General features: G+C 42.2%; 1 protein-coding gene across 5 annotated transcripts in view; it reads left to right on the plus strand.

Annotated features, from left to right (window-relative positions):
• SPECC1 (sperm antigen with calponin homology and coiled-coil domains 1) overlaps positions 1 to 21703 on the plus strand; it is an 86056-nt gene that overhangs the window by 39655 nt on the left and 24698 nt on the right. For 3 of the 5 annotated variants that reach the window (XM_030462695.1, XM_030462698.1, XM_030462697.1), the window contains 6 exons: positions 6830 to 8400; positions 10236 to 10443; positions 11077 to 11150; positions 11696 to 11874; positions 20466 to 20611; positions 20830 to 20930. In XM_030462695.1, coding sequence (XP_030318555.1) covers positions 6830 to 8400; positions 10236 to 10443; positions 11077 to 11150; positions 11696 to 11874; positions 20466 to 20611; positions 20830 to 20930 — 2279 coding nt within the window. Of the gene's footprint in view, positions 1 to 6829; positions 8401 to 10235; positions 10444 to 11076; positions 11151 to 11695; positions 11875 to 16298; positions 17575 to 20465; positions 20612 to 20829; positions 20931 to 21703 lie in introns of those variants that run through there. The other 2 variants (XM_030462699.1, XM_030462696.1) reach the window with 2 other exon arrangements.

A 21703-nucleotide genomic window follows, 5' to 3' on the forward strand; every position in this document is an offset into this window, starting at 1 on the left:
TATCCAAAGGAGTAGCCAACACTCTGGTCACTGAAAATGGTTAACAGCAAAGCTGTTCAGCTTACTCCCTTTCTGTATCAACCAGATCAAGCTGTAAGAGCTTGTCACAGTAGGATAATGTTTATCTTTGTGCTGACTTTTACCTAAACTGATGGTGGACCATAAGTGTTAGATATTTCACTCTCAAAGCTCTAAACTGCTGAAGCAGCAGGTGCTGATCTGTCTCTTGACCCCTGTATCTCTCTGAAAATCTGGACACTTGCATCCAGTCCCACTCTTCTTCTAACCTCCAAAGGAGCACTTAGAATTGATTCAGATTCTCCTCATAAATTGAAGGAGGGGGGAGGAAAGATGGCAGGGAAAAATAAGGCATTTCAATGAAGTAGATATGTGTGAAAACTCTGAAATCTTTTAATTAAAAAGCAGCTTAAATGAGTCCAATGTACTCCAGTCCTTCCGTGCTGTACAGTCATATCCCAAAGGACATTGCTAGTTCACTCTGAATCAGTCTCAGTATCAAGATCAGTGCTGGAGCAAGGTGAAAGTGATCTGCCAAGGCCCCGGGGCTTTCAGTTAAGCTTTGAGCTCTTAATGATTCCTTTGGAAAATGGATTTTAAGCACTGACTTAATTAGGTTCATGAAAACCTGTACTCTGAGTTGACAAAAGAAGACAGAAAATACTTCTAGGCTCCCTGCAGCATGTTCTGCTTTATTGTTGGGAGTCAGCAGAGTGCAGTGGCTCCAAGCAAACACCTCCTTTTTTGCAACACCAAATCAGGTTTCGACAGAATTCAGAGCAGCAGTGTCATGAAGCCACACATTACAATATTAAGTGAAGTTTGTTGTGTGGCTGGAAATCACCTAAGTGGTACCTGGCTACTGAGGTAATTTTGAAAATAACATGTATAAGCTGTTATTACCTTGTAACACCAGCTTGTAAACCTGTTGTGAAAGTCTGAGTGTTCAGTTCAGTGCCTCGTGGCATCCTAAATGTCCCCAGACATCCCAGTTCCTCTCTGCCTCTCCAGCAGGGACAGGTCTCCCATGGGTACTGTCAAATCCTGCTGGTGAAAGCTTTTAAATTATGCATAAAGGGCATCTGAAATGCCACTAGACATCTGTATTTTGGCTTCCTACACCAAGTGTCAAACTGGGTGAGATGAAGGTACATGTGGCTCAGGTTTGTAGGACCTTGAGTGTGTCTGAGTACCTTCTGCATTACTTGTCTGCTGCTGTGTGCTGCTAGTGCTGCTGTGGATCCTCAGCAAGGTCTTGGCAAAGCCTGAGTAAGTGCACTCATGCTGAGTCTGCAGTCCACCAAAATCACTGCCAGAGGATAAGCTAAAAACCAAAAGGGATAAGAAGGACCTATTTCAGCTAAGCCACCTGTGATAGAGCACAGTAAAATTGTATGGGGAGGTTTAATAACTTTTTATTGGCTGTACAAGCATGGGCTGTTACTTAACCATTTTACTAAATGCTTGCAGCCCATTTGATTTACCTTTCCCTCAATGTATTGTAGGGATCACTTTTCTATCTGAGTCTTTGGAGTTCTGGTCAGATGGTAAAATTGATTAAAACATCTTAGCACATGGGAACAGAATTTTGAAACAGCAGAAGAATCAGTCTGCTGTTGGCAGACAGGTTATGAATTCTCCTCCAGTTTCTTGTTGCTATCTCCTTTGTTTCTTTATCCCATTTTGAGGTGGCAAGGATGTCAAAGAGACAAAACAGTGAGATATCAGATCTGTTACAAATGCAGATTGAGAGAGATGTGGCAGTCCTCCTGCAGCAGCAGATAACCAGGAGAGTACAGACTTGTCTGCAGGCAACAGTTTGCCTTTTTGAAATGTATGACCTTAACTTTGCAGAGTGTTATGAATAGCTTTCTTTTATTTCTTGTTATCCTGCCCTTGCAATTCAAATAAGGTATCCATTGTTAAAAACATCACACCCAAGATGCATCTGTCTTCATGTTTTAGTCTTACATGTCTGAAATACTTTCTGAAATGAATCAGTGTTCACCATGCTTAAATTACCCAGATGAACTCCACATGCAGGAGAGTTAGTACCTACTTAAGTTGTGGAAGAATTAATTATTAACATGGATTTTGAAACATGTTGAAGAAGAAAATGAGGTTTTATTGTTCTTAGCTTAAGAGCTGACTGGATTAAAATTCAGGAAAATAATAAAATGGAACATTCCCTGTTAATTTGGTTCCTGGAACAGCAGAAGTATATGGCAGTAACCTTTGGGTTATTGCTGTGTTGATAGAGGGAAGGATTAAGAAAAGGGCAGGCTGTGGGACACAAGTGCACCAAAGGCCAGAGGCAAATACTCTTGTATTGACTCCAGTTCTAAAAAATAGTTTCATGGCAGAAATTAGAACACTTCCAAAGGTGGTTCTGTGGTCAGATGAAATCAATTCCCAACTGAGATTCTTCCTCTACTCTGGGATTGGAGGAGAAGGTATTTCTACTGTTATTCTTAAGAGCTGAGTAAAATATAACTTAAAGGCTAGTACTTTATTGGGAGGACAGTGATGAAGTTCTGTCTCAGAGCACACAGTGAGTGCAGGCACACAAACATGCTGAATCTTCCTTCCAGATTTTCATGTGTCCCCCCTGTGACTATAGTAGAATGTTTGCTACATATCCCCCTTACTTTGGCAGCCCTGTAATTCCTTTCAACATACTGCATGGACCTCACTTCTGAACAGCATTCCTACATGGTCTGCCCTGGGGGACCAGGGAATGGTTTTCTCCATTCCATCATCCATTTAATTCTGGTTGTGAGTGCCCCTCTGGTAGGTGCTGAGAGCTCAGGTGAACTGTAGATCACCACGTGGGAAAACTGAAGAGTAATCCTGATGCTTCTGTGAGAAAACATTGCAGCAGTGCTGAAAATGGCACTTAAATGGCTAAAGATCAGCATGAGGGGTCAACCTTTATCTCATTAAAGTCCCACTTTGTTTCTGACACCAGCAGAAAGTCAGGGAGTTTTCCCTGGCAGAAAATGGTGCAAACAATAAAGCTGCACAGCAGTCCACCAGCCAGGAGCTCCAGGGGTCCTAATCCTTACTGATTTACTCTGACCTTGGTAGAAGCATTTTATTTCTTTCTGCTTCCCTGTCCTGTCACCTAGAGTTAACAATTTAAGAGGATTTTGAGAGTTAAATAGCTATTAATTTTAAAGCACTTAGAAAATTATAAGCACTGTATGCATGTTAAGGTTTAATGCCTCACAACTGAGTATTGGGGCTTATATGGAGAATGGAGGAGTCCTTACTGGCTGCCAAGGTGAGGAACATGATGATGAGGTGACTTCAGTTTGAGCAGCCAGGTTTTCAGGCAGTAACTGGAGTAATTCAGGAGTAATTCCCAGTGCCCCTGCAGTGGGGGAACACAAGCTGAGCTCATGAGCAGAGTGGGTGTGGGGGAATGGCAGGTTGGGTATGGTGCAAAGGAAATGAGAAATAGACCTTTGGTCAGAGCTGGGATACCTGGGACACTTGGGAAAGAGACTGGGCTCACATTTGGCTAGACAATAGTGAGGAGTTTGTGCAAGGTGGATGAACAGTGAAAACAGGAATGAATGGACCAAACAGAAAAGTGTTTAATGGTTTGGGGTGGGGTTTTTTGTGGGTTTTGTTTGTTTATCCCCCCAACCAGAACATTTCCCTTTCACTGGTCAAAACCAGCAGCACTTTCTAATAAGTGAAACTGTGTGTGATTCCAGCCACTGTCAGCAGCAGTGTAAATCAGCCCTGGGTTGGGTTCTGCAGCCAGGCATTTGTCTGCCCATGTGGGGTGCTGAGCTAATCAGGTCAGCAGGGCAGAGCCCTAAGTGCAGTTCCTGCATTGTGGGTGCCTGGGGCTGGCAGTTCCAGTTAAAACTCACACACTGCTTAATTTCAAGGTCATTCAGAGGGGGAGTCACCCATAAAGTAGACTTTGTAATTGTACTTGTGCTTTGTGATCAACATATATCTACACTGAGAACTTTTGCTTTTCTGGGGCTTCTCTGTGGCTTTTTTGGAGAATGGAGAGAGGAAAATACATAAACACTTCTTCATCATGAAAAAAGCAGGTTGGTTAATGTTTATTGATGGATAGCAAATGCTCTGTGATTTATGACAGAACAAGTCAGCAGAGCATGGAGCCTTACAAAACACGTGGGACAGGTTGAGTAAGCTCAGAGCCTGCACTGGTTGGCAAATTGGTGAAGCACAGATAATCCAAGTTAAATATGCTTAGTTTGTCCTTGTATACATCTTCCAGTGCTCAGGATCATCTTGCAATTTTTATCAGGTGGCAATTAGGAGTACACTCATTGCTACCAGAAGTGAAGAAGTGGAAGGTGGTTTTCTTAGAGCTATGATTTTTTTTTTTTTTTTTTTTTTTTTTAAACCAGTGTGTAGCAGCATTAATTATCCTTGTAATGTATGAACAACTGGCCAGTCAGCACTACCCAGTCATGTGCTGACCAGATGACAGCCATGTCATTGCATGAGTTTGGGAGAAAAAAAAAAAAAAAAGTTGTTTGGGGCTTTGTCACACATTCTGTGATAAAAGTAGAAAACCCTGTCGGATGGAATGATAGTCCAGGGTGTAATGGGAGGCTTTAAATCCACCCCTGAAGCTCCACAGAACATCTGTGGCCGTTTGTAATCTGTATTTTACAACTTCAATCACTCGTATGATCACAGCTTGTGTGAGTGCTGTTGCTTTACTGTGGACACTTGTCCTGCTGTACGTTCAAGAGCAGAATCAGACAAGGATTTCTCTCTCACCCAGAGCCCTGGGAATCCCATGGGAACCCCTGCCCCTGGTTAAGGAGCTCCTCTGAGCTGGGATTTCTCTACACATCACATCGTGGCCCATTTAGTTTCCCTGTTGGTCCCTCCCTGTGGTGCTGGCAGCACTGGCACTAAAAGCTCTGCCCAGCTGCTGAGCTTGGTGTGGATGTGGGCTACAGGTGCCAGATCTTGGATCCTGGGAACCCTCAAGTTTTGGAAAGGGGCTGAGCAGGGGTGGGGGCCTTCAGCTCCCACAAGTGCCAGGAGGTCTCAGGTCTGGAGCTGCACCAGTGGAGTGGCAGTGACAAAACTTTCCTCTCTGCTTGCCTTGGCCTTTCCCTGGGAGCTCCTGGCTGCGTGGTGCCTCCAGCTGTAGATGAGTGAATGAAGCTGTGTGGGCTGCTGGCTGCCTGTGCCGGGCTGGCCCTGCTATCTCTTCCCATAAACACTGGAGCCTTTGTCTCTGGCCTTATCGTGCCCCTGCCATCACAGAGCCCTTTCTGTGCTCTCCTCCCAGCTCAGGCCTCTGCGTTCAGGGGGCTTTTCTTCAGCTGCTCTTTGTCTCTGGGTGTTTATTGTGCCTGCTGCAGAGTGTGTTTGTTTGGGAGAGAGGAGGAGGGGCTCCTGTTTGTCTGGGGTTTATAAACCTCGTGCATTCTTCAAAAGAGATGCTGAGCAAACTGGGTGGTGTTGATATTAACCCTTCCCTGCCTTGCTGGGAGGTTTCCTCGATGTGTGACAAATGCTCCAGGAGGGTTGTGAAGTTGGTGATGGTGCTGAGGCAGCAGCCACTCAGTCCTGCAGCAGGGAGCCTGCTCCCCCTTTGGTCTTCCCTGCCCTTTGATTTTCCACGAATGCTGCACATGTGTGTCAGCAAAAAGAGCTTCACAGACGTAGGGAGGTGTGATTGAGTTTTGGATTTCCCCTCAGACTGCTGCTGGAACTTGTTTTTATTGCAAACATTGGCTCACTAGCCCTTTTTGTTTGCATAACTGGCCCTTGCATCCTGTTTATGTGGCTACATGAGACAATCTCTCCTCACTGCACAGTATCCCAAAACTTTGTGGCTCTGTAGTTCATGGGTTTTCCTTCTGAGTAAGGTCCTGAAAGCAGGAATTTTGAAAAATCTTGGTATTGGCACTTGTAGTGGCATATAATACTTCCTCTTTGACACAGCTTCTTTTCTTTAACCCATTTGCTAATACTTTCATGGTTAAAATGGCTCTTACTCCCTTCAGTACCCATGGTCCCATATTCTAAAAAGAGAGCTTGGGAAGGTGACAGCCAGGAGCTCAGAAATTTTATTTCCCATGTAGCCACAAAATGCTTTGCATTAAGATGGGGGTAAAAAGCAACAATCAAACAGAATGGCATCAATATTCTAACCTTCCTTCCCAAGAGGCTGGGAATTTGTAACATGAAAAAAAATCTCTATCCATCTATTCAAGAAGCTGCAGCAACATAATTGTCTTAGTGTTAGAAGCACCAGGAGAGTGTTGTATTTCACTGAATCTGCAGTCAGCATAAATACTTCAGACCTTTTTTATGAGCATGTGGATAAACTGAGCATAATGCAAATACATTAGTTTTATCTGTTGCAAAACGCTTGTGATTAACCATACATTTTTTTTTTCAAAGATGATAAATTTTCTTAAGTTACTTAACCCTTCCTCAGAAATTACTAGGGTTAAAATCAGCATTTCATCAAGAAGTACAAAGAATTTTATTCTCAAATAGTAAGTATCTTGCTGTCTGGGGGTTGCAGTGCAGGTACGGCTGTATCTACATGTGATACTATTACACTGGGAAAAAGTTCCCCAGCCTGTGTTCCTTTGTTGGGGGGTGGGAGAGGAAGAAATGCAAAATAATCCGAGCCTTTGAAACATGAATCCACACACTTAGTCGTGACTAAGCCTATTCAAAACACTCAGGTGTCCTTTCCAAGACTGCTCCAGGCTCTGGCATTGTTGTTGTGTGCCTTTTTTTCTTTCTGACCTGACTCAATCTGCCTCATCTCTTCCTCTCCAAGGAACAGTTTCAGCTGCGAAGCGCACGGGGATTCCAGCACCCCGGGAAATATCATCATCTGTGTCCAGGGAAAGGGCTGTACTTCGTGGGCAAGCCAACACTAGGAAAACACAACCCAGCCCCACTTCTTCTGGTACACCAACTCCTACCAAACACGTGCGTCCCACCAGCAAGACCAAGCAAGAGAATGAAACTGGTGACAAAGCTGTTCTGGAGTCTCAGGTTAAAGAGCTCTTGGCAGAAGCAAAGACGAAAGATTCTGAAATCACCAAACTCCGCTGTGAATTGAAGAAATGCAAAGAGAAGGCATCACTTAGCACTGAAGGAATGGGTGCTTGCAACCAAAATTTAGAAACAGTATCACCTGTTGTGGACGTGGATCCATTAATACGGACCCTGCAGGAAAAAAACAGGACTTTTCAAAAAGAGCTTGCGAGCCTGGGAGAAGAAAACCGTGTTTTGAAAGAGAAATTGCTTTACCTCGAGAACTCCCCGCTCTCAGACACAACAACCAGCAGTGGAGGTGGCAGCAGCCTCCCAACCCCAACCACCCAAGAGTCCAGTTTTGGAAGCCCATCCAAAAATGTGTCGAGAGGTGAGGTGGATGAGCACAGGCAGCACGTGATGGGGGGTGCCCTGCGCAACTCGGGTTCTTCCAGCAGTGATGTAACTAAAGCTTCCTTCTCACCTGATGCCTCTGATTTTGAACATATAGCAGATGTACCTTCCAGGCCAACGTCCTCCAACAGCAACCACTTCAAAAGCTCCAAGTGCTCCACTACAGGAAGCTCTCCAAACAATATTAGTGACCTTTCTGTGGCATCTCTTACAGAGAGAATACAAAAAATGGAGGAGAATCACCACAGCACAGCAGAAGAGTTACAAGCCACTTTGCAGGAGCTGTCAGATCAACAGCAAATGGTGCAGGAGCTGACAGCAGAAAATGAGAAGCTAGTGGAAGAGAAAGCTCTCTTGGAGACTTCCTTTCGTCAACATAGAGATAGAGCAGAACAGCTGAGCCAAGAAAATGAGAAGCTAATGACAGTCCTCCAGGAGAGATCGAAGAATGAAGAAAGCAGAGCTCAGGAGGGAAAGGTCCTTGAACTGGAACAGAAATGTGCAGAAGTTCTTGAAAAAGCACAATTTGAAAGAGAGAAATTGCTCAACATTCAGCAGCAGTTAACCAGCAGCCTCCGAAGCTTGGAAAGGGAGCATCAGGATGCCCAGCAGGTGATTAAAAGCCTGAGAGAAGAAAATGAGAAGCTGCTTAAACTTCTAGAAGTGGAACAGCAGAGCAACAGCACAGTGACAAAAACTCTGGAGGATTGTAAAATTGCCTTAGAAGCTCTAAAAATTGAGAATGGCTCTCTCAAAACTCAGCTGGAGAGTGAGAAACAAAAGGCTGCAGAAATCAATGCAATGGGATGTACTACTGACAACTCTGAGGTGCAGGAGATGCTGAAAGTAGCCTATGCAGAAAAAGATCAATTAGAAGCCTCTTGCACTGAGCTTAAACAGGAGCTGCTGAAGGCAAACAGTGAACTGAAGCACGTTCAGGGTCTGCTAGCTAAGGTAAAGCAGTAACAGCTCTAAAATAGAATGTTTGTTCATCTATCTTTCCATAAATAAGTAATTGCTGGTCTTTAGATTTTTTATTGAGCCATTGATTATAGCTTTCCAGGATTCCAATGTCATTAAGTAGTTTTGAATGGAAGCTGGGATCATGTGATGTCTCTTTCTGCTGCAGTGTGCAGCAGAGTAAGTGTAGAAATAAGTGTTAGCATGATTGTGTTTATAAATTCAAAGCTACTTTCCTCTAATATCTTCTGCAGAATTTACTATTTTGGTAAATAGAATTGTTTATCAAAAGTGGGGAAAGAACAGATCAATAAAAAAATTACTTTGATATTATGTGAGCAAATATTAGTGAAAAGCACTTGGCAGTCCAGATGGAGGGAAGGGCATGAGTAGCTAGCAATAAATATTAAATTCAGAATAATTATTCATGATTAATTTGTAGTGACCTATAGGTGTCATTGGTCATGAGAACACAGACATGAGCTAATGCTCAGAGAAGCTGATCTTTACAGCAACTGGAGTAATGATGCATAGTCCAGCTCCAGATGAGATCATTTTCACAGAACTAAACTATTTTTACAAAACTTAGAAGCATTCTGTTTGGGGATAGGTAAAGTAATGGCTGTGAAACCTTATTTATTTTAGAACTCTTTTTCTCTGCCTGTTTGGTAAGCTTCCAAGCAAGCTTAAGTCAGTTGCTGTTTTTATTTTCTGTGTGATCCTGGATGCTCAGAAGAGAGCTGTAATGTGAGGTGTCACAGAGCACAGGTTAATGAAGCACAAGCCTTATGTATGGGTTATGTCCCACTACTGCACAGAGTGATAGTTGGTGTGTGCAGCCTTTCCTGTGTGGGGAGGAAGAATGGTAAAATCAGCTAGTTGTAGATGAAGAGAAGTGTAGCCAAAAGCCACCTCCATGATTTGAGTCATTTAGAAAATCCAGATGTCCTTTCAGCTTAAATAAATGACCACAGCAAATGGAGTCAGTAGGGGAAGCTCCAAGTGCTTACTGGAGCTGTAGTTACTGAAGAAGAAATGAGAAACTGCTGAGTGCTCAGAGTCTGTACCAAACTTTTATTGCTGGTTTGGAAACCACAGATTTCTTCCTTTTTACTCTTCCTTTCCCTCAAATTAAACTGTTTTGAATCACTGGCTATTTGTGACACCCAAACAAGACCACAGGCTTCTGTCAAGCTGCCCTTCAGTCAGGCAGTGCCAGTGCTGCTCACTGAATCAGCAGCCTACACCTGGCTTCTCCATAACTTGTTCACACTCAGATCTCCCTCCAAACCTGAAAGCACTGATCTGCGGACCTGAGCCAACAAACTGATGTGCAGTAGATTCCCCATTCAGTAGCTCCAGATGTCCTATAACCAGAAACACACTTACCTGCAGCAGCTCTCCCTGCTAGGTGTGTTTTCACAATGCATTTGAAAAAGCACATGGTGAAAGCAGCAAGATTATTGATGAGGACAAGCTGATCATCTTGGCCCTAAGGCAGTGATACCACTCTCATCATAAATAGATGTGGAGCTTTCCAGGAGTCCAGTGCCTGTCTGTTCATTACCTGCAGACATAATGGTCACTGTATAGAAAATTTAATTTCCTTTCTAGCTAATCTTGTTTTATTCTCCTTATGGCTAAGAAAGAAAACTCATTCCTAGCTCACCTATGTTTCCTGAAACTGCCTCATTAGCACTGAAACTCACTTTATACAACACTTAGAATGTAGACTCAATTCTTACACTTAAGAGATGCCTAGTAAAACCTCTAATGAGTTATATCTGTTAGGAAGTAGAAACTTGCAGCTTTCTTTTTCTCCATTCCAGGCTGAGAATGAGTGTGGTCAGCTGAAGGAGATGTGTGACCGGCAGGCTGAGCAACTGAGCAGAACCAGCCAGAAGCTGCAGGAAAAAACATCAGAGAATGAAACTGATATAAAAAACTTGAAAGAGACCATTTTTGAGTTGGAGGACCAGGTGGAACAACATCGTGCAATAAAACTTCACAATAACCAGCTCATCACTGACCTAGAAAGTAGGTGGTGCTGAAGAAAAAGAATTCAAATTAATTTATTCAGGGCCCTTACTTAAGGCTGCAAACAGAGGAGGAGGCAGGTCTTTATATGTGACAGTACTTTGGAAGTATTCCAGTTTTGGCCAGTCCTTTCTGTTCATACACAAAAGGAACTATTTTAACATGGAATTAATGTCAGAGGCAGTCTCCAAGCCTCATTGCTCAGCGAAGGCTTTACTGCCCATACTCTGGAAGTTTTTAGGGAAAAGCCCTACTAAGAGCTGTACTCAAGATGTTGCTGTCTCGTTGTGGGAGGAGAGCTGCCACCCGGTGGAAGAAATGGGTCACTGCGTTTGCCAGCATGACCTCGGGTGCTCCAGCAATGTGTGTGTGCTGGAGTATCCTGCACATGGGATTCTGTAAATTCAAAAGTCTGGTTTAATTCCTCAAAATAATGACTAGTTTCAGAGATGTTTGAATAACAAATCTACTGCTGGATCCATTCCTGATCCACTGACAGAGTGCCTTGATTTAAGTTTAGCCTATTTAGTGTCATTATTAGAGGGAAAATCAGGCTGCTCTGCCCTCCCATTTTCACTTTTCACCCTTGCCTGTACATGTTTAATAATGTTTTCCCTTTTTTACTGTTCCTAGATAAAGTGATGAAGCTGGAAGAACAAAAACAAGATACAGAGAGGCAGCTGAAGGCTCTGACTAAGCAAATGAAGGTAAGGCTTAGCCTCCATGAGAAAGCTAAGCTGAGCTTTCAGTTCAGTACTGGATTTGAGAGAAGCATTGTGTTTTTCTAGACCAGCTGTAGAGATTTCTTTGTACATCCTTTCATTCTCTATTCTCTTCAATCCTTTCTAGCTGTTTTTTTGCCTGTGAAGGAAAAATGATACATCCTTTGTAAATTACTTTTGCTTTTTCTACCTTTGAACTTCTACTTTGGAGTAGCTGTCCCTGCTTCATGAATCATCAGGAGTGAGGAGCTCTTTTTAGCAGTGGTGCTTGCAGTAGTATCACAAGTCTGAATGATCAGTCACTATTGGAAGAGCTTTGAAGTTCTTGCATGAGAGGGGAGAGCTTAGCATTAGGCCATCTCCTTGGTAGTGTGTAAAGAGGCAACTATTTAGTTTGGCTTTAGCATCATCTTAAAATTGTGGTGAAATCCTGGTCACTTGTGATCTCTGAAGGAGAGATCACTCAGTGCTCAGGGCAGGTAGCTGCATTTTTACAGCAAACAGTTTGGGGTTCTAATTGCTCTTTCCAGGAAGATACAGAAGAGTGGAGGCGTTTTCAAGCTGATCTGCAGACTGCTGTGGTTGTAGCCAATGACATTAAGTGTGAAGCTCAGCAGGAACTCCGGGTGGTCAAGAGGAAGCTTCAGGAGGAAGAGGAAAAGAATGCCAGACTGCAGAAAGAGTTGGATGAAGTGAAGGGCAGCAACAGGTTGGTTACTTACAAAGGCCAAGATTTGATCTCTGTGACTGCTAACACGCATGCAAACAAAGCTTTGTCAATAACTACTCATTGGCTTGGATGTGCATGTTGTCTGTTTTTAATTCTGACAGATTTTGTGTCTTGTATTCTAAGGTGCTGCTGTTCTTTTTCCTTTTGGCAATCTAGTTCTGTCAACTAGGCCATGAAGGTTTTAATCAGCACATATTAAGTAATAACAATTGCCAGTATCTTCTTAGAGCTTTATTCTGAATGTGGTATTCCTCTTTTATTGCCTTCATAACCCTCTGTGCAGCTGTATTAAATCATCTGTGGAAAGTCTGGTTAGCTACCTACATTCAGAGGGCCATCCTGAAGAGAACTACTTAACCAGAGAGGAATGAAGGAAATGTAGATGCTCAAATTAAAATGAGAGCTAGCTGGACTTCTTTGTTCTCTAAGTTTGATATGTGTTGACTGAGTGATCAATGCAAGTACCAGGATTCCTCATCTCACATCTCCTGTCCTTAATTTGTAAACTCTTGTGTTTATCTGTGTTAAATGATGTGGACTGTGGTCTGGGTTAGTGTTTATCCCAGAAGTGACTTCATCATGCAGTGGTCCCACCTATAAAACAATTGCTGTAGTCTCAGTGGTTGGAGCAGGAACCATGGTGAGCTGTGTATGTGGGGCTTCCCTCTGTGGGAGCATGGCAAGAACAAGAGTGACTTTTACAACTGCATCTGGAGCCACTTTAGACAGATGGCTCACAATATGTTTCTTATGCAGTGCTTGACCTTTCATCTACTACCTTTAATTCCAAAATTCATCTTACAATTGAAGTACTAAATAAGAGATGGAAAACAAAAGATGGATTAGAAAGAAGATCCCAAATTTCTGAAGAAGCCAGAGAGCAGCTCTTCTTTGCATTGACACAGGCACAGCCACCAGAGCTGCACTGATGAAAATTGGTACAGGGGGATTGAAAGACAAAACTCAAATGGCAGTACTGCTATGCAAAAAAGTGCCACATTTATTTTGCTCCTCTAGATCTCTGTTTAACCTCTCTCCCAGCAGATAGATGGCCACTGGTAGAACAGCCACAGCAAACAAGTGAATCCTGAAGTTTCTTTCTGGGGAAGTAACAGTCCAGCTCTATGTTGCATTATTTACTCACTGTTTCAAGTCTGAGGTTTCCACAGCAGCTGCACAGTAGGCAAGAGTAAAAAGATGGGAGGGGTTTTGTGCAGAAGTGTATGGATTATAATTCCTGGACCAAATGAATAGAAAGATTTCTTTTCAGAAAAATGAAGGAATATGTTTAAGATCCAGCTTCATTGTCAGAGTCCCCAGTGATGCAAAGAGAAGCTGTTACAGACTGTGTATTCAGACAGAATGATTACCAGACAGTACTTAAGTTCTGGGCTCTGTTTCCATTCCTAATTTGTTTTTAATGAAATTTGTTGGTTAAAAGTGGTTACATATATAAGGGCAGGAATCATGTACTTGTAGTTTTCCCTCGTTATTCCTTTGGCTTTTAATGTGAAGATGCATTTGGTAGTACTTCAACTGAATAGAAGATAACCTGCTTATTTGCAAACTGGCCTATTTATCCTCCAGGTGTAAGGAACATGGCTGCATTGACAGCTCTTTGGCAAAGGACCCCAAGCTGCAAATATTGCTTTGGAAATTAGATCCTCAGAATCCATACATACATAGTTCCAGAGGAAGTATTCAGACACCTAAGTCATTTCTCTCTGTATCTCCCTCTCTTTCACATCCATATAGATATATGTCTGTCTTTGTGTCATGTTGACAATCTGTATAGCTTGCTTTGAGTATCACATTGGTCATGGAGCCAGATAAACTGTCTGTGGTGGGTGACATTTATTCTCTTTCAAAGACAGGTGTTGAGGCCAAATTTTGGATCTGTCAGTTTAAGTATAACTAATTTGACTCTCAGTTTCCATGCAAAGAGTGCAAAAGTTCTGTACCAAGTTGTGTGAAGATGATGAAGGAGGTGTAAGCCATGGTCTAAACAAACCATGGCCAACAAGTAAGCACAGAAATGTTAAAGCTGTACTGACCTATTCTTGAAGTTGCCAAAGCTCCTACTGAGAGCTTCTACACTCCCAGTTATTTTTGCATTCCTGAGGTCACTATCTGCCCCAACACCTCAGCTTCTTACACCCAGAAAGTTCTGGGGATGTTCTCAAAGTTGCTTTTAGTCAGTTTTTCCAAATCCTACTGCTCAGAATCAGCAGTAGGTTCTGGTACCTGCAGTGACTTCTAATGCATGCTCAGCGCTGGTGGAAACAGTTTGTAGCATGATACCTTAACAGGGTCTATAAATATTCCTCATATTTGCTAATGCTGAGCAGCTGTGCACTCAGCTGAATATCTGTCAGTCCCTAGTGAAAGTTTCCTCTCTGATTTTTTTTTTTTTTCAAGCTCTGATTGGAAAATGTACCTTCCAAATAGCTTTGCTACTCAAAGGTTTTTGGCAAAATCTCAACCATCTCTTGAGGGTCATTAGACTCCACCTCATAAACTGATCTTGAAGCCAATTTATCTCCTACAACATCCTGACATTTTAATGTTTGCCTGTGGCTGCCTGAGTTCCTGCCTCCAAGTTTGATTTCACCGTTACATTCTTCTAAGACAAAAAGTCATTTTTGGTTCAGGAACAGCCAAAGAACTTGCAGAAAAAATCCTGATGAGATCATCAGAGTTCATCTGAATGAAGGTAAGAGCCTCCCAAAGGCATCTTTAACACAAATTAAATGTATAATTCTATGACTAAGAATGTTGGGGGGAGGTTGGACCAGCATCAAACAAATGGAATAAGGAAGAGAGGAATTAACTTGTCCCAAGTTAATACTGTTTGAAACCTACAAACTGATTAACCCATGTTTCAGACAGTCTTAATGATATTTTACATTCTAATCAATATTTATTCTCTGCATTAAATGCAAAAGCTTGCAATCCACTGATGTGTTAACTCTCTCCTCATAGGTGGTGGAAATTGAAATTATGTAGTCTCCATCTTTGGAGGTTTTCAAGACCAAACAGGATGAGATCCTGAATAACCTGCTCAGACCTCATAGCTGGCTCCCTTTGAGCAGGATGTTAGACTAGGTGACTTCCTGAGGTCCCTTCCAACCTGAATTATCCTGTGGTCCTATAGCAAGTTTTATCTTCTCAGCATGCTCACCTTAAAAATAAATTATTTTTTTTTAGATGTTTTAGCATCAAATAGTTAAGTGATATGTTATAGAATACATTTCTCCATATTATATTAGATTTGTAACACAAGGGAATAAAGTTACTGCAGAGGGTACCCAAATTATGGACAGCTCTTTTTGGCTTCATTTCTCACCCATTTCCAGGCCTTTCTGGCAATACACTCTCTAGTGGCAAGGGAAAGTTTCAAGGTCTTGCTTTGACTCTTCCCCTACAAGTTCCCAAAATTACTGGCACTATAACATTACATGCCTTGAACCAAGAACATGGACAGGAGACAGTTGGGCTGGTAGCAGTACTAAGAAATTAGAAATATATGTAATTAAATAAGCAACTTCTTAGAATAATAAAAAAATTAACCAACTCTTCAAACAGAAGTCTAAAGTGAAGATTGTGATGTATCCCACTAATTTGCTTCTGTTCTTCCTCCTGAAGTCTCAGTGCCACAGCATGGCAGTGTTACATGCTTTTTCTCCTGGAAACAATCTTGTACTCTATGTCTATTAAACCCTGCTGTCAGTCTGTATGTGCTGATGTGCTGCTCATTTGTGCCTGTGTTTTGCAGCTGTTCTGTCTTACAGAGGTTTGATAGTTTGGTAGTTCATTCTGCTCTCACTGGATGTAAACAAACTGGACTGCTAGAGGTCCTTGAGGTCCTGTTTGCTTGCTATAGTTAGTGACTCCTCAGAGTTGGGTTGTTGGGTTTTTTGTGGGTTTTTTTCTCATTTATTTATTTTAACACTGTATGAATATTAACCTATCCCCTTTGGTGTAAGGACCCTGAAAAAGAAACTGGTAGAGCAGCTCTAGTTGCCTGGACCAGCTCATGTACCCATTTGGAATGAATATTTTGAAACTATTAGAGGAGAGGAAAGTCAGGAACGTGACCATCCCTGTCCTTTCAAATTGGCTCTCTGGCTTTAAAAATGCTTTATTTTGTCCTACCTGAGCAACAAAGATTTATTTTTTTTGGTTTGGTATTTTGTATTGTTGTTTGCTTACCAGTTCCCAAAGCTGAGTTAGTGGGGTGTTAAGGCACTCCTCCAGCTGTCCTGGCAACACTGTCAACATTTTCCCCTCTCCCCTTTATTGAGTGATGATGGGATGATAACTGGAAAGCAGAGAGCTGCACCTCAGGGTGGGCATTGAGTTGCTTCTTATAACTCCCTCGATTGTTGTCTCTATCTCCATAGGTGCCTGATCTCCACCAGCTAACACAGCCCTGAATGGATGCACAGCCAAGCCTGTGAGACACTTCAGGAGAAAATCTTCAACTTGCAGCTGAGAAAGGGAAGTTTCAATTCGAGAAAGCACCTCCAGTTCTTTATGCCCTGTGAAAATCAAGTGTATAGCAAAGCATGAATGCTGCTCAGGTCCACCTCCTCCTGATGGGCAAGAGTGCATTTCTTTGTTTCAGAAGGCTTCTCTCTTCAGAAGACTCTGTGAGGAGGAAAAAGTTCCGAATTAGTCTAAAGCCAATTAGGCCAGAAGAAGTAATCAGAGAGATCTGAGCAACTGAAATAACTGAGAGGGGTTTTCTTGAGGAATGGGGATATTTATCCTGAAACAGAAAAATCATCCATGCCATTTTAAGCTGAAGCAAAAAAAATAAAACTCTGTGTGTGTCTAATTTGTAACTTTGGGTGCACATACACACGGAGTTCTCCAGGTAGTATTATATTTATAGATCTATCTTTGTGTGTTGCAGTACACTTCTGCATACAGAGCAGTATGTATGCACACACAAACTCAAGTGATAGGTTTCTGAATTCCAGCAGAAAAACTGAATGGAAACAAAGCCATTTATTCAGTATCTGCTTCTTTGATGGGTTTAGATTTTTAATATTGTATTGACAAGGCTCTCACCACTGGGTGGCATATCTGACTCGGTGTGTTAGGAAGTGGGGTGGTGCTCAAGGAGCGTGTCCTGCCATGACTTTTACAGACAATGTCCCACCTGAGGTTTTTCCTGGCTGTGGCAATTGCAGAGATATCAGAGGGACAAAAAATTGATACATCAAGTCCTTAATAAGTATCCTCTCAAAAAGGAGTCTTTCTCATGCGTGTAACTCAGGTGTATTGTGATAATCAGGGAGAACTTGCTGAAGTTCAGCTTTGCAACTGGAGATACCTGGAGAAAGCTTTACTTGGATATTAAGGAGAAAGTCAGAAGTCACCATCTCTACCAGGACATCATCAGGATTCATTCCATGACTGGAATTTCATGTTTTGGCTCCTGGATGTGAAGACCTAGCAGGGCCTGGTCTCAGAGCAGGCTGAGCTAGTAGAGAATTCTGTGGGATGTCCTGGCTTTGGCATGGCCTTCACTTTTGTGCCATGCTACTGGAGTGTATGAATAGATGCACACTTGTGTTGCCTTTCTTTTCTGTGCTGGCAGCTGTTGAATGTTGGTTTTTATGTTTAAGAAATATATATTGAAGTGCCAAATAAATGTTTAAGTGTCTGGAATTGTCTGCTGCCTGTCCTTGGCCTCACTTCTGTTCTGTGCATCAGTAGTTGTGTCTCCTTCATTATGTACCTTGGAGTTCAGGAGAATTCACAGCAATGACAGGAAGTGTATCAAAGATTACTGAATGATTCTGAAAATAGAGTTCTCTGGTCCCAGCCCAGCTGGGGTAAAGAAGTCATTGGAGCAGTTTAGAAATCTCACAACTGAGTGCTGCTGTTTTCCAAATCTATATGTTAAGCACAGAAGACTCTCACCTTGTTGGCAGACTGTTGTCCTCATATTATAAACCTGGAAAACCAGGAGACTAGCTTGCCATTAGAGAAAAGCTCCCTGCATCTCCTTTTCCCACTGGTGAATGAATGAATGAAACTAGGCAGTGGTTTTGTGAAAAGGACTGCACATTGTAATTCATGTGTGGCTAAAGAGCTCTGCTTCCTCCTGGAGCTGCTCCACTTCAGCCAGCTGCACTAGCAGCATTTATCTCTGCAAACCATTCATTTTTGTTTCAGGGAAAGCATACAGCAATAGATGACATTTTGTTCAAATCCATCCTTTTTGTAGCAGAGCTTGCTTGGTTGTCTTGGATGGCCTGAGCTATACTAAGGTGAATAAATTCTGTGCACAAGATGTCACTTTTGGTTTGAAGTTATGGCTTGTCATTAATCTTTCAAAGCCAGGTTCTTCTATGCTCTCCTCCTGAATTAGCTTGCTACTGCAAGTTAAGCTCTTATTCTTCTGCTTCTCTATTAAGAAACCCAGATGTGTACACACACATGCATCCACCTTATCTTTAAAATTGGAAGGTACTCACCAAGTTTCATTACTCTCCATTGCTTGTTGTCTGGCATGTATTGGATTACTCGAAGCAAACAGGTCTCAGAACAATTCTTCCTACCTTTTGTGCTAAAGCTTGCAGCATGAGAGGCCTCGGTTTTCTGATGTGATTGAATTTAATGTAAGAGGTTGTTTCAGGGTGCATTAGAAGCCTATTAGAAATAGACAGATTTCAGATTACAGGAAGCATCTGAACAGAATTGAAACTGTAAGTGGCTCCAGCACTTGACTCTTCATAATTACCCTGTACAATGACAGAATAATGGCATGTGATTTCTCAATTTACTGTTCTGTGGCATGGCATAGTGGCTGGGCTAGTTACACTGACTTTATTTAACATGTTTACATCCTTTTGCTGTCAAAGGCCAGACTGAAGGGATGGGTCTGTGAGGTCTGAGCTGTTCTCAGAGTTAAATTGCACCCAATGGACTGACGGCTGCCTGCAGCACACCTCAGGCTTGCCTGTGGGTCTTTACTGTTCCTTTCTTTCTCTGATAATACTCCACAAACCTTGCACTCTTGCATAAAGGCCTATTTAATCCTTGAAAGTATAAGGGGATTGCATTGGTGGCTTGGTGTCTGGAGGCAGAAATCTATCCTTCCTCCATACTTTCCTAGAAGCAGCACTCCTTCAGCTTTTGTTTTCATATAACTGAAGTGCAGATGTTATCACCTGTTGATTTGTTGCTTTTATGAAGGCACAGAAGAAAAAGCAAAGGGTAGAACTTAAAAACAGTCTGTGAAACACTACTTCCCCCAAAGCTCAGTGAATCCTTCTTACTGGATTGAATGGAGAGGGGAACTGAAATGGCCTTTTCTCTAGCCATCTGCCTCTGCAGGCTCCCCTGGCACTCGAGGAGCTTGAATGAATTAGCAAAGAAGTTGCCAATGTCAGAAGTTGTTAAGCCCCAGAGGCACCCAGCTGCCTTATGAAATAACTTCTGGTTTCGTGTTCATGTAGCTCTTAGTGCCTGCAGTACTTAAAAGTAGGGAAAAGTGGTGATACCTCAGACCCTGTAGAGCAGCACACGTTTCTCAAGCAGCCAGGAGATCAGGAAACTAAAATACAAATACTCTCTTTATATGCAACTAGACTTGATCTTATTGCAGTTTTCCTAAACCATTGCTAATGTAATTACACTCCAAGTCTGCCTGAAAGCTGCTGGGTAAGGAGAGTGTCAGTGCTCAGCAGTGTCAGCCACATCTGTAAAATGTATGACTAAAATGATGATTGTACTTTATGGTTACATTTGCTCTTTACCACGGCTGTTGCTTTCCTGTACTGACTAATATGAGTCCAGCACCTAATCTTGACTTGGAAATCTCTGTTTGATGGAATAACTTAATGATCCTTCCTGTTAAAATATGAGCCTTATTTCTATTCTCTCTCTTCTCATTCCACCCACTGAATTTTGGTATTTTTGTGTCTACCAGGATGAAGCACTTAACAATTTTATTCCCTATAAAGCTGCCTATGGTTTATGATTGAGGGTTTACTCGTTCACCAGGTGCAAGAATTTAATTTCCAAAGTATTTCATTATTTAGTAGACTTTTCTGGATTAATTTTTATGGCTCTCACCTAAACCATGTCCAATTACTTATTTTCAACTGTGACATTTTAGCTGGTAACAATTATTTCAGCAGGGGTCATGCCAATTAAAAACACAAGGTGTAAAATAACATCTTTGGTTACTTTCCTCATTATACACTGAGGAGTACAGTAACCCTTTGGCCCCTGGGCTCTATTGAATGTCTACCTCCAGGTAATATCACTCACAAGTCTCATCAAACTGCTTTTTTCTATTATAACCCTCCATCCTGTGTGAGAATGGGGAATGGGATGATATGGTTAACAAGGCAAAAAAGTTTGTTAGATTTAATGATTTAATATTTGCCAGGCACTGCAAGTAAAGAGCATTATAAAGAGTGGTCCAAGTTCTGAGCATTACAACAAAATGTGTGAGGTTTTGGAGTTGCCTTGCTCCATATAAAGACCTTTAATCTCTGTTTGCACTTCCTGCTGCCCCTGACTTTGATCTGCTCTCTGCTTTGCAGGCTGATAGCTGAAGAGGCAGAATCTGTGGAGCCAGACACAACCAACCGCTGGCAAGGAGTCTGCATTAGCAGAGCATCTCCCACCCCATCAGAATCTGCAGCCACTGTGAAATCACTGATAAAATCGTTTGACCTTGGATGCTCAGGTATTTGAACAGTGCATTTTTACTAAAAAAAAAGAAAATTTAAAATTCTAGCAGTGAGCAGGTCATTTTTGCCACTTTGTGCTGCTTCTCAGTAGACATTTTATGCCAGTGCTTGACCCATGCTCAGCCCAATGGCATCACACCACTGGTTCCCTGTTCTGACAAGAGGCAGTTAGTTAGGTTTCAAGTGCAAGTGTTGCCATGTTTTTTCCTTGCAGGTAGCACTGGCCAAAATATCCCAGTTCACAAAGTCCCCAGGAGCCCTCTAAGTGGAATTCCAGTGAGGACAGCCCCAGCAGCTGCTGTTTCCCCCATGCAGGTACAAGGAGCTCTTTCCAGCCTTGTAGTTTTAAAATGGTTGCTACAGGGTTTGCTACAGCGTGACCGAGCTTCAGCATACAAGTGTTGACAAGGGGAAGGGGAAACTCATCTGTTTATTTGCTGTGAAACATCAAATGCTGTAGTACTAACAAAAAGGATCAAAGTAAGTTTGACCTTAGCTTAAAGGTCTCAGTGGACTGATGTGAACTTTCTGAAATACAATTCTGAGCTATAATCACTGATGACCAGAAATTAAGTTTTGATTATTGGGAGTGAGATACAAGAAAGATCAAACTAAACCAAGGAGCTGGCATGTGAGTTGAGGGATATGGGATAATAAGTTTTTAAGATACATGCACACACCCAGCAAGTTCATACAGTGCTGACTGAAGAGCTCTTAGAGGTTTTTTGTTTTATTTTCCTGTTGCACTAGGTTGTTATCTCTGCATTATGTCACTGCATTGGTTACTTAGCTTTCTGATAGCAATCTTCAAATCTGAGGTATAAGTTGTTGGAAATACTAATGTTGTGAATAAAGAAATGAATGCACTGTGCTTGCTGTTTGCTACCTCTGCTGAATATAGACTGCTCAGCTTTCTAGGCTGGAGAAGTCATTGTCTGTTCTCTGACTGCATGGTCACTGGACTTAACCCAGGATATTCCCCTCTGAATCTGGGTAGGATACAGTTGAGAGGTTAGGGTGATCAGGTGAGAGTTCTGAAGAATCAGATGAATTTGAAAGACTGCTGAACAAATCTGTGAGCACATTTC

This window comes from Calypte anna, chromosome 19 (assembly GCF_003957555.1).
Source record: "Calypte anna isolate BGI_N300 chromosome 19, bCalAnn1_v1.p, whole genome shotgun sequence".
NCBI lineage: Eukaryota > Metazoa > Chordata > Aves > Apodiformes > Trochilidae > Calypte > Calypte anna.